The sequence below is a fragment of the Rhyacophila brunnea genome, unplaced genomic scaffold, assembly GCF_057557595.1.
Source record: "Rhyacophila brunnea isolate RB1 unplaced genomic scaffold, BYU_Rbru_1.0 scaffold_1, whole genome shotgun sequence".
NCBI lineage: Eukaryota > Metazoa > Arthropoda > Insecta > Trichoptera > Rhyacophilidae > Rhyacophila > Rhyacophila brunnea.
Window position 1 is genome coordinate 26,816,521 of NW_028232751.1, and position 13,111 is coordinate 26,829,631.

Consider the following 13,111-nt stretch of genomic DNA (forward strand, 5'->3'; position numbering starts at 1 on the left):
GTAAGTAATTAAGATGTGCATAACATGGTATAAAGAGGTGTATTGAACATTGTGCGAAAGATAAAAAAGTGATTAAATGGATAAGGGAGCAAACAAGAGTATGTGACATAATTAAGTAGGTATGCCAAACCCGTTAATCCTTACAGCGCTAACGTGACAGCTGTTGTGTCCTGATAGGGGCCCATTAGATATAATTAGCATGTTATTTAAATGTGATAATTAAAAAGTAATTAAATGCTCCGCAGTGAATCGGTTAAATGGAGATAGGCCAGATTTATTGTCGCAAACTGCATGACCACTGGACGAAAATAAAACGCAAAAAAAAATTGTACTTATTCCACTTTTTTATTTAATAAATTTAGACCGGTTTGCGTTTTATTAATATAAATCAATAATACAATGCAGTTCCAACATGTATTGTCAATAAAAGATAATAAAATAGACAATAAAAGAAATTTAATGGAGATTATAAGATGACCAAAAGTACACTGCATTAATGAAATAACAAGGTTCAGCAGAATTATGTGGCAGCGAAGAACAGGTAATCAAGAAGATTGGATTAGATTTTCTGTAGTACAAAATTAAAGTGGAAATAGACTGTTTCTGTGCAAGTGTGCAGAAGTAGGCTGCGGCAGGCTGTGGGTTCTGGGAAAGATGATGGTTCGGTCAGCCCCTTGAGGTGGTCTCCTGTGGGAGACCTTCATCTGGTATCAATGTATAAATTGTTATTGCCATACGCTGGTCGAGGAAAAGCATGCGGTCATTCTTTATTGCATAAGATTTGAATAACCATGAAATGATAAAACTTTCCGTTAGATGTTAAAAGTTTGTAGTTTATTTTAACCTTTTCTATGCCGTAACAGACTATAGCAGTAACAGACAGGCTGTAGATTTTTAACGACACACGTTGAATTTAGAGCGAAGCTCTTACTCAAATCGCTGTAGTACCGATAATTTGTGGCTTAGTATTTCAGTGTTTACTTTTTTAGATTATGCAAATCAATTGACAGTGGCTAGTAATTTGAGTTTAAAGTAGGACGAGATAACTCGCGAAATTTGTATGTGCGGCCCTGTCGATCACGGGTTCATGGAGTGAGATAACTCGCTGGAGACATAGAACCGGTTCAATTTTTAACCAAACCTATTAATATTTAAAATCAAATTCCTTATATGTTTTAGGTGATGATGCATATTGTTACTGCGATAAGTTCTGAAGCAAAACGCGCAAGGGAATCTTGGGAAAATATTGTTTATTCCGATAACCTGTCGCCAGATTTGGCGAGAACAGAAAATGCAGAAGTCAACACACCTTTAAGCTTGGGGCAAAGAGTTGACGAATACTGCTTTGAAATGCTCTCTATGGTAAATGATTTCATTTTACTGTAGTAATAATATTAACGTGTTACATCGATATTAAAATTATTATTATTAATTCGCTTTTCAATCCGGTGTGGATCTTGGCCACCAAATGAAGAGGTTATTAGGTCCATGATCTGGAAACACACATTGAAAAACAATATGTGAATTTTGCCACACCGACGATTTAAACCTGAGACCCTCGACTTACCGACCGGATATGTGACCACTTGGCGATTGCAAGCGCAGATAATAATATATATATACAGGGGATCCTCATTATCCGAGTATTTGTTATCTGAGTCCTCGCAGTTACTAATTTGCAGGTGAATGCAAAAAACCTATAAAAACACAAAAAAACACAAGCACAATAGCTCAGTTGTCAACTGTCACTTTCAATCTTTGAAAACCACTCTCCTACGCTATTTCTGTCTTGCTCGAATGTCTTTTGTTTTTTAAACGTGTCCAATTAAACCCATTTACAAGGTAATTTTGGTGCCTGTTTTAAGCGGATTCGCTGTAAGACATATTTTTTCAGTCCTAACTACCCTCGGATAATGAGAACCCCCCCCCATATGTCGAGATTAAAATACAAAAGTGTTTAAGTATGTAGATTTTTCTATAACCAACATGTTATGTTTGCGATTTTATAGCATCGCATGTAGTGTAAATGATGAAAGCAGCAGTTTTTTTTCCGCAGAGCTATAATGGTAAGGTTTTAGTGATACTTATATGGTAGTGCATACTTCATAACACTAATGCCATATCGTCATTGAAACTAGAAAATTGTGTAAGGCCCTCCTCCCACGGAGCAACTGAAATCCGACAGAACTGAAACTAAAATTCCAACCAGTATCTAGCTAATGTATTTCAATGGCGGCTCGCTGACTGACTGACGAATCTCTCAGTTTCAAAATGGTCGCGAAGAGACATGCTAGTCGCACGGTCTCTCAAGTTTCCAGTCACCGTAAAACAGTGGTACCAATTTCAGTAGATTCGGTGAAAAAATCATATTTTTTTTACCAAAATTGGTAGCACTGCGTAACAAGCGTCATGCTATAAAAACCATAACAACCCAAGACGTTAAAAGTACAAGATAAGCAAAATTGAAATAACCTAATTGTATTCGAGTAAATGCACCAGCGTGCGTGTTGTTGGTTTTTGTACAAAACAGCTGATGGTCCAGTTTGACAGTTTGAGGTTATGTGATTATTATTTCAAGCGGGTTTCAGTAGCGCCGTATGCGAAGCATCATATTGGACAGTTTATGAGTTCCATCTCCAACTAGTTCCGTCAGATTTCAGTTGCGCCGTGGGAGGAGGGCCTTACTCAAAAAACGCCACTCTACAGGAGTGACAAAAAAAATTATAGTTTCCTATACAAATATATGGTTATGGAGTTAAATCATCCATGATTTAACAATGTTACGATAGTTAGTAATATTATGTGTAGATAATAACAGCGGTCACTAGATTAAAAGTTAATTTTCGATTAAAACTGAGTTACACATTTTTCTAATTTCAACGACGAATGTCTTTTCATAGTATTTAAACTTTTAATGACACAAGATCTTGTGTAATAAATGACAATATGTGTTATAACCGGTGGTAAGCTAATAAATAGGGTTAAGAATACTTGTGAAGTTGTGTAGTCACTGTTTTTTGAATTATTCCACTATGTCATCAATCAGTGGATGTATACGGAGCACTATATTATACTGTTTATTTTAATTTTAGGTACTTGCTTTATCTGGGAGTCATTTAGGAAGATCGTATCTCTCAGAACATCTATTTCTCATCAGAGACCTTTTATCTCTGCTGCATACAGGCAGTGCGAGAGTACAACGTCAGGTAAATAATCCATAGTTGAGAGAATTCTTGTATGTACACCTCCTTGTTTGTATTTCGAAAAATAATTTACACCATTCTTGTTCTGCGTTGGTGAGCTATTTATTAGAGATGAATTATACTGTAGGTACGATTAATACTGACAGGGGCAATGCTTCTTTTCATTTTATGTTCGTGTGTCAAAAAATTCTAGATGTGAACTGTGTAAAGTTATATAGTCAGACCAGAATTTTTTTTTATTTAGGTTTTTAATTTGATAAAGTTTGATAGTTAAGTGTGGTATCAATTTATTATGTGAGATTGTCAGCTTGTGCATGCGCTTAGAGGTACACCAGCTATAGCTATAGGGTATCTTTAAATATTTAGGACTATGTATCACAAAAATACACGGTTTCATTGTGGGTAATGGATGTTAAAAATCAATTTAAACATATTATTTATGTCAAATATAAAATACATGGGTTGAGTTAATTTTAATTTCACAGACAAGTATCGTAACAGTTAAAAAAACCTATAACTCTACCCTAGAACAATAATTTAAAAAAACGAAAATAGATTTTTAACAATGTTTGTTTTAACAATTTGAACAGTATCTTACTGTATCTACATTCATTATTATATTTTGAACCAAAATTGGTCCGTTAACCTATCATAAAATGTCATAGTAGGTATAATGTTGAGTATTACATTACATAATAATGTATGTAGATACCACAGTAAATACCAATCGCATTAGTGTGGGTCAATGACATTAATATGGACGAAGCATCTGGAAAAAAAAATGACACTCACCTTTTTGTCGGGTCTGCCGAATGGCATAATCTGTTCTAACGCCATTACAATAAAGGTGATATTGCTATAAATTCCCGATGCTTTTTGTCGGGTCTGCCGAATGGTTTGGTTCGAACGGGTTCGCTCAAATGAACATTGACACTAGCAACACTGTTCTAACGCCATTACAATAAACGTGATATTGCTATAAATTCCCGATGCGTGATCGCATAATGAAAATTGCGTGACGCTTATCTATACATGTGCGAATGTCGGTATGCGCGAATTTACTTGCTAGCTACTGTATTGAGTGCGTTGTCCATTAATAATGTCATTGGTGTGGGTAATATTGTTTAAATACCTAAATTATACAGTTTCATTCATGCTTATATGAAGAATAGTGCATTTTTTGTTTTGCGGTAACAATGGGTATAAACATTTTTTTTTATAGGTGATTTCTGTACTACGGAGAATGATAGGCGAAGTTACACCACAAAGAATGACTCTCGCCCTCGCCAGTGGAATACCTTCATCCCCTTCGTAAGCATATGTCATTTAATAAACACTAATAAAATATCAACTTGTGTCAAATCAAATTTTACTATGTTTCACTGTAGAGCTAATGGAATGTGTCATTTTATATGTTTTTAGGTTGTGATATTATTATGTTCTGCTTGTATAAGAATGAACGATGCATTCATTGTAAAGAGTCTTTTATTCAAATTTAAATTTGAATGCATCATTTGATATGTACTAATGAAATATTATGCTCTGAAAGACACAGCACAGCGGCCATCTGAAAAGTTTGAGAAACTGATCTTTAACATACCAGTTAAACCGCTATGTATAATAAGAGTAATATATTAAAGTGCTTCAACGAGCGTCTTATTTACAGTATCACTTTTATCGATCATCTCGTGAGCTGCATCAGTAAAGCCCTCCGTGTCCAAATCAAGATAAAGATGAGTGGAACCGGTCAGACGGTACAATACGTTCCTCCAAGTAGCAGTATCCAACCCGTCGAACAACTGCCAGCCAACAAAACAGCAATGTACACAGTGGTTATGCGATCCAGCCTCCAAGATATTCATCCGAGCTATTGGTTTCTGCGCGGTACCATGTCTCACAGGCATGCACGGATTGTATCGGACCTTCTCTCAGATATGATTCAGGTGAATATATTGAGGTGCTAAGCCAAAAGGGCAAGTGTTGATTTGAAACTTGATATGAGACTAATCTGAAATATGAATAATATTGAATTCTTTATATATTTTTCACTAACGGCCCTACCAAAAAATAGTCTAGTACACCCGGTCCTTTTTTCGCACCGTTTCGAAACAACACGGTTTAAAAAAAGTACCGATTATTTTTTATTTACACTGATTTTTTTACTTTAACACGGCTTAAAAAAACGAAAAAGAATAAAACTACGTATGTATCTACATATTTATCAAAAAATTGCGCTGCCATGGACCGCACGCCACTGGTGCATACATATATTGTCACCGGATGCCACCCAGACATACATACGTACATACATGGTGCCACTAGTCAGTCACTTCGGGTTCAATACGAACGACCCTAGCAAAAAATAGTTATTGCTTTGTCACGGAATGATTCTTGCCAACACTAAAGCTGATATTCTAAATCAGCGGTTCTCACACACTAGGTATCAATGTATTCTTATTATTATGAGTAAGTTCTAATTCTTGTTTCTGATTATTTCAGGGGAAGATGTCGAAAGCCTGGGCACATACGACTAAAGTGGCAATTGCTGAGAACATTTTCACTTTGACAGTGTTAAAAGATGAAGATAGAGCACCTGATACTTGTATTGCCATGCCGAACCTGTGGCGTGCACTTGGTTCCTTATGTGTCTTAGATGAGGAACAAGTTGAAAGGTACTTTTATTGAGCTCTAGCAAGTACTTTTTAAAAGAGAATAAAATCTTGGTGTGTATAACAAGTGGGTTTGAAATTTCGTCACTGTTCCATTTTGGGATATTTTCAAAAAGTAAATTTCGACTACTGTGAAGTTAACTGCACAATTATTATTGTGATATAAAACCTCATTGCCTGCACACTGCTCTATACCAATTGTTTTAAGCGAAATATCAAAATCATTCTTCAATATCAAAGACTATGGAGCGTTTAGTTAGAACCTACGCGAAATTAGCTATAATTGTATCCTACATAATTATATTAATGATGTATAATATTAAGTTCAATTTATGCTGTTATAGAGTGAGGGTAAGGCATTGATGTATCATTGATAAATACCACTTCTTGGATAATTTTGCATACTTTCATTAAAATCATCAGAATTTGAGGTGAATCTAATATAAATGGTTTATATTAAATTTGAGGGCATTATGTGAAAAAATGCCACTGTTTAATTTTGGTAAATTTTAAGTATCAAGATAAAATGATTCATTGGTTTATTAAGAAATTGCATCTCCAGTCTACCGTTAATTAGTAAATATTTAAGACAGTATGTTCTTTAAAGCTAAAACTTTAAAGCGGACATCTCAGTTTTGTGAAAAAATGGCTTGATCTATAATATAAATTCATATAAGAATAGTTGAAAATTTTATAGTAATATATAAAAGCATATTTAAAAAATTGTATTTTTGTTTCACAGACTAAGCTCTCGCGGTTGGACTGATTTAGCGAATACATTTGTCAATGTTGAGAATCCCATGAAAACTAAAGAGAAACCAAAGCAATCTTGTGAATCTCGACCATTTTGTGTGAACCATGATGATGGAGAGACGTACGCTATTATGGAATGCCAAGTGTGTGGAAAGATGTGCCAGGAGTGCGATCGGTTTCTTCATCTGCATAGAAGGACCAGAAGTCATCAACGTCAAGTATGTAAAGCGTTGTTTATCATTATTTGTTATTTTTGTTGTTATTCCTTGTTGGAAAAATATAATATTGAATAAAATAATAATGGATAATGTCCAAAACCGGACATCCTAAGATATCCTGTGTGGCAAAATTGAGCTTGGGATTATAATGTAGATGTGGGAAAAGCACTAAAAATAAAAAGATCATCAGAGTCAACAGTGTCCATGATAAGTGTTATATCTTAACCCTAAAATATTACCACTGTCACGATAATATTAAACGTGATATTTCGTGAAATGTGAAATGTTTATTTCATTCAATATCTACTAGCAAAACAATCAACTTTGTTCACATGAGATAAAGAAGTATACAGATAAATAATAAAAACAGACTGATAAAATCAATGAGATAATTCTACCTGCACCACCTCATCTCACAACTCCACCATTGCCAAATGACATACGTTTACCTACCTACTCGTTTTTTGTAGTTATATTCATATATTTGCGATTATAATAGTTAATTTAAGAGCAAATTCTTTTTTTTTTTGCTCTAGTTATTAGTATTATAAAATATTGCACTGTATTCATAATGTTACCATTAGAAGCAATGTTGTTATTCCATCGGAGTGCAACAGTTTACAATTAACTATGTTACTCGGAATGTATTGGCCCAACCGCCGAATCTGATGATAGTGATATGGAACTTGAAATACGAGAGGAGTTCCATAAGTTCGCGGAATGGTGATGAGAGTAGCAAGTTTTGGGGTTAAAATTATTTTTTTATTGTTAGGTAATCCTTTTTAGGTATACTTGTGCAATTTCAAGTTAATTGTTTTATTAAATCGCTTCCGATATTCAAAAGAGCAAACGAGAGTCGATGATAATTTAAAAAATGTCAAATATTGAGCTCCGTGCAAAAATGTCCTTGCTGGAGTGCTTCCGTTAGACTTGCACATTCAAAGTCCGTAGTGCCGTGACCGCCTTGCTCGGAGGATGGCGGTATCTTAATATCGCCGCCTTCAGGTCTTTGGTCCATTAGCCGGTGCGCTCGAAAAGTTATTGTACGCAACCTGGCGTATGACACCGCGCTGCGTACATGGCTCGAGCGATGGACCACCTCTTCCAAAGGCAGACAAACGCATTTGTTTTTTCCTAATATAAAGTGGGGCATGGAGATAACCAGATTGACTCCAGACCATTGGACTTCTCAGTTCTTAAACGAATACGGTGGTTTTGTCTCCAAGCTCTGTCAGTTAGGCCTAATAGCATCTCTGACTTGCTTATGTGGCGAATTGCATGATGCCGATCACATCCTCTGGGAGTGTCCCTATATGTCGGTTGAAAGGGAATAGTTTTTCAAGTCAGCCCGACCCTCAGTTGGACCAGTCGGCCATTGCGACTTGGTATCTACAAGGGAAAAATTTTCAGCCTTTAAAAAGTTTGCGGCATTTTACGGCGAGCGAGAAGGTCTTTTCTCATCGAGAATTGACTGTAATATATTATATCAAAGTAGGGATCATGCACACTCTGGTCCACGCCAACCAAGGTCTTGGGAAGTTGTTCCTGGGACACTTTCGGCACAAATTTGAAGAGCGCCTAATGTTCATTACGCCACGGTATACGTCTGCATAATGAGTGTGGAGACGTGGCGGGTGGTGGAGGGAAAAGCAAGTGTATAAAAAGTGATATTGATTATTTCAGTAAAGTGACAAAGATGTGAAGTTTTGGGGTTTTCAAAACAATATTTGTTATTTTAGTGTCAAAATGTTGAAAAAATAGAGAAACGCAAGGCCTGAACAAAAACGAACGATAAGTGCGAGTGAAAAAGTATTCCGAATGCTTATATCTCCGCATTGTGTGCAAGATAGAATTTCTATGGCTGAATTAAATATTTTTTTACACGCTGCCCTTGTATTGATTTAATTAAATGATTAGTCATTTAAAAACTGCAAGCATGTGTTACTGACATTTATTGTTTTTGTGTTAAATATAAAGTTAGTAGTAACTATTTTTCGTTAATTTAGTAGAAAATATCGATAACTATGTTGTGTTTAAATTTGAGATACTGAGAAGCAACATGATCGTATAACGTTTCATAGTTAAGTTAATTAAAATAAAATTAAGATTCTACTGTGTGTTATACGTAAGAAACACGGCTTCATTATACCAAACAATACCAAGTCTCTTTATATTATTACTCTGAGAAGAAACATGTTAATTTGGTAAGATTTCATAATGTTAATGCTTAAATGTTAAATTTATTTTTCCTTTCAGGTTTGTAAAGAAGAAGAAAGCGCGATTCGTGTTGATCTACATGAAGGATGTGGTCGAGTGAAATTGTTTTGGCTACTAGCTCTCGTTGATCAACGAACCCTGAAATCCCTCGTAGAGTTCCGATCTGGAAATGGAAATGTCCAAAGAACCGACTCTGCTTTAGCCGGCTGGAAAGGGACATCCGGCATATCTACAGGAATCTGTAGGTTCTGCGGAACTCAGAGTAATATTGGATTACTTGCTATAGGCAACGTCTGCGCTGACCACGAATGTCAGGTATTGTGACTCTGTAACTGTATCTGTAACCCAGTAAATTAAATTTGATAACTATTTGATTTTACTATTGTTTAGAACAGAGGTCGGCACCATGCCCAGAATTCATACCTATTTATGAAATGAGAGGTGAAATAGAGTATTTTAAATAAAATTGTCCTATATGGTATGTCACAATTATACACGTCGGTCCTTTTCTAACGCATGTTACAGTATTGCATAAGTCAATGAAGGAATAAGACAGAGATACGTATCGATGAAGAAATTTTCAAAGTCGAGTGTGAACACATGACGCATAACAGATAAGACGGGGTAACAAAAAAAGTATTCAAACCACAAAATTTATTAGTGTCTATCAATATAATATATTAAACTGCAAAATTCTTGAAGTAAAAAAATTAATTTGTCTGAACAAAAATTTATGTCAACCGCACTGGATCCGAGAGTATAGGTGTGGAAAACGTAACTTTTTCTGTCAAAAAAGCGAAATCATCTTATTTAAAACATATTCGCAAGTATTTGATATTGAATATACGTATTTGTTGTACCATAAAACTTATGTAGTTGCACTAAAAGCCGGCTGACAAGAACATGTTCAACTCGAAATTTGACGTAAATGAAAAATATTTGTCAAAATAATTGCTTATACTTAAGATTTAATATATAATTTTATTAAAATTGTAATTCTGACTTCCAACATTTGGCACAGAGGTGCGGAAGAAGTTTCCCAAGCTGGTCCAACTGGTAAGAAATAACTTCACATCGATTCGATATCTATTCATCATACAATCAACTCAAAATAAATTTTGAAGTGAATTAAAGATGTATAGCGAACAGTATATTATACTTGATACTCCTATATTAAAATTTGATACAACCTGTTCTATAATAATCGATGTGCTTGGTCGTACTTTGGTATATAGAGATTGTACACAATCTATTTTTGAATCAAAATCTTTGTCCACCTTGTCTTTTAAGGTGGTGCAATTAATCAACTACAAAAACTGTCAGACGTACACACGGCAATAGACCATATTTTGCTACCATCTTTAAGTAAAGGTTCACAGATCCCTGTAAAGTGAACAACCTTCTACAATACTGACACACTTTGCATTTACCTCAGGAACATCATTGTATGTTTTCTTCAACAAATAATGCACAAGAATTAATGTAGTAATCTTTATTGAAAGCACAACATTGCGGGTGGGCTCATTTCCCACCCAGTATAAGTATTTTGTAAAAATCGTATGTTTCTAATTCTAACTCAAATTACGAAATTTTCAATCTAGAAAAGAACATAGGTAAGTAACAATGCCGTTAATACTTTTCGTTTTTATACTGCGTACTCTTGACTAAAAAAGCTACAGCAGTTGCTCATTGAACATTAAATTTGATGAAACAACTTTACGAGCTCAAATAGTTACGCTAATCTAGAAATTGTCCACAGAATTTTCAGTAAACAAAATCATTCCGCTTGCAAGTGTTTAGTGGAGAGGGAAAACTGAAGTTGACAGTATTAGATGATTAGTGAGGTATCGAAACACAAACTTCTTTTAGATTCAATTAAAATTGTCATTATTCACATTTATAGCATCACGTTAATATGATTGTAATTACTTATTCCGTGTGATTCCTTTATAATGTTTTATTTCTGAGGAACATTATAGTATTTAATTATAATAGATAGGTATACTAAAATAATTATAACAAGTATACGAAATACCGTAATTAAACATCATAAAATAGTTACCAAACAAAATAAATATGTATTTATTAGTTAGCACATTTTTTTTGTATATCGTCGCCACGCATATTCATTTTTTATGAGTAAGACATAAAATTTAAGTTAGGCTAAGAACAATAGAAGTCTTGTGTATTGAAATAGGCCAAATAGGGTAACCCCCCAGTGCAAAAATATATTGTTTGTAAGCAGTTCTGTTAAAAGTTAATTTCAGTTTATTTATACTGCATGTTACATAATCGGTATGCACTAATCCAGTGTTTCCCAACGTGGGGTGTACGCCCCACCGGGGGGCAATTTGAATGTTTTGCGGGGCAATGTGCAAATCATTAAATATTTGGTACATTTTTTTTTGTTAAAAATGCATTTTCGAAAATATTTTTTTTATATTGCAACCATGACTTCTCGCGAAAATTACTGTTGCCATTCCCATCATAATATTTAGTTGAATGCGGCGCTTTAGCGCTGTAAATCATATGTTACCGAAAAAAATCGTTTTTTTCACAAACTGTGGATATTTAAGATCAAAATTGACCAAATTAGTCCTCACATAAAAACTCTTTGCAGCTCACATCAAGCATAAGGATCGCACTATTTTTTTTCCGAGTTGTACATCTAATATAATATTTATTATACATAGGTAGGTACTTACTTACGAAAGTAAAATTGTAAATAGTATTTATTACCTATGTGCATTTTTTTATTTTAAGCAATTCATTTTTTTCAGAATTTATTAGTTAACTATGAAATTTTGATAGGGGGAGCATGGAGATTTTTCGTATTTCTGCATTGAACGCGAAAACAATATAATATATTTAAAATGTACATTAACAGTTATTTTAGGCTTTTAGGGAGTGCGTCCTAATAAATCATTACACAAAAAGGCACCCAGAATACGATCAAATTTACGCATAGGCACAACAAACATTCCAGTACAATTTGAAACTTAAGGTTAGGTTAAATTGTATTGGTCTTAGTTAAGTGCATCTTTAAGAATTAATGAGAGTGAATGAAATAGGTGTGGGGTTAAAGTGGTTAGACTCTTGTTAGATTGTTCGAAAAATCGGGATCGCAATTATGTAAGATATTATTGTGTCATGTTGTTTAATTTCGTGTGGTCACCAGAGTAATTATTATGTCCTGTATAGATTGCTCTGTTTGAAGACGGAGCGTTAAAAATACTCTCTTCTATATTTTAGAAGTCGAAATCTTGGGCATGATGCCGACCCTTGGTTTAGAACAAGAAATCATAACCTTTTATAGCTGGAGGAACCCTAAAAATACTTGGTAAAATTTTAGAGGAACCCCTCTCTGGCTGTCACATAATATGCGTATCGGCAGTGGAAAAAAATGACAAAAAATTCTCTCTACATCTACTATCCACAACTTACAACTTTCATTTTATTCATGCAATCCAAAAGAAAATTTCTTTGACTAAATAAGTTGCTATTGCCATATTTTCCCATCACAAGTCGCCACTGTGTCTGTGTATGTGCACATTTTGTATGAAACTTGATTTGTGACTAATGTAACTTACAACCAAAGTGTACAATAGGAACGTAACTCAGTTGTAAGTTAATGTATGTCAAATGGAATAGTACAAAACTTAAATCCATTAGAATATCTGTATTTTGCATTTTATATAAAATTGTATATACGAGGGTGGGTCAATAAGTCCTTAGAAAAGCCGACAAGTGGCGCGACTAGTACTGTAAGCGGTTTGTTTTCATGCAGCGGCACTACCGATTCAGTATGCTGCGAAGTTTCAATCAGATTGGTCGGGTTGTTGTGTGTTTTTCGTACATTTAAAAAAAAAATTTGCTTGTGGAAAATGGAAAAATGGAAAATGGAGAAAATTGAGTTTAGAGCTATTATTAAACATTTTAATATAAAAGGGTTAACAGCAAAGGAAATAAAAAATGAGTTGGATTTAGTTCACGGCATATCTGCTCCTTCACTTGCAACTGTTTATAACTGGTTAAATGAATTTAAACGTGG

General features: G+C 34.5%; 1 protein-coding gene across 1 annotated transcript in view; it reads left to right on the forward strand.

The window, feature by feature from the left end:
* hiw (MYC binding protein highwire) overlaps nucleotides 1-13,111 on the forward strand; it is a 180,474-nt gene that overhangs the window by 160,076 nt on the left and 7,287 nt on the right. Inside the window, exons 56-62 of the mRNA XM_085961171.1 lie at nucleotides 1,180-1,362; nucleotides 3,093-3,206; nucleotides 4,426-4,514; nucleotides 4,870-5,146; nucleotides 5,703-5,875; nucleotides 6,615-6,843; nucleotides 9,100-9,375. Coding sequence (XP_085817297.1) covers nucleotides 1,180-1,362; nucleotides 3,093-3,206; nucleotides 4,426-4,514; nucleotides 4,870-5,146; nucleotides 5,703-5,875; nucleotides 6,615-6,843; nucleotides 9,100-9,375 — 1,341 coding nt within the window. The remainder of the gene's footprint in view (nucleotides 1-1,179; nucleotides 1,363-3,092; nucleotides 3,207-4,425; nucleotides 4,515-4,869; nucleotides 5,147-5,702; nucleotides 5,876-6,614; nucleotides 6,844-9,099; nucleotides 9,376-13,111) is intronic.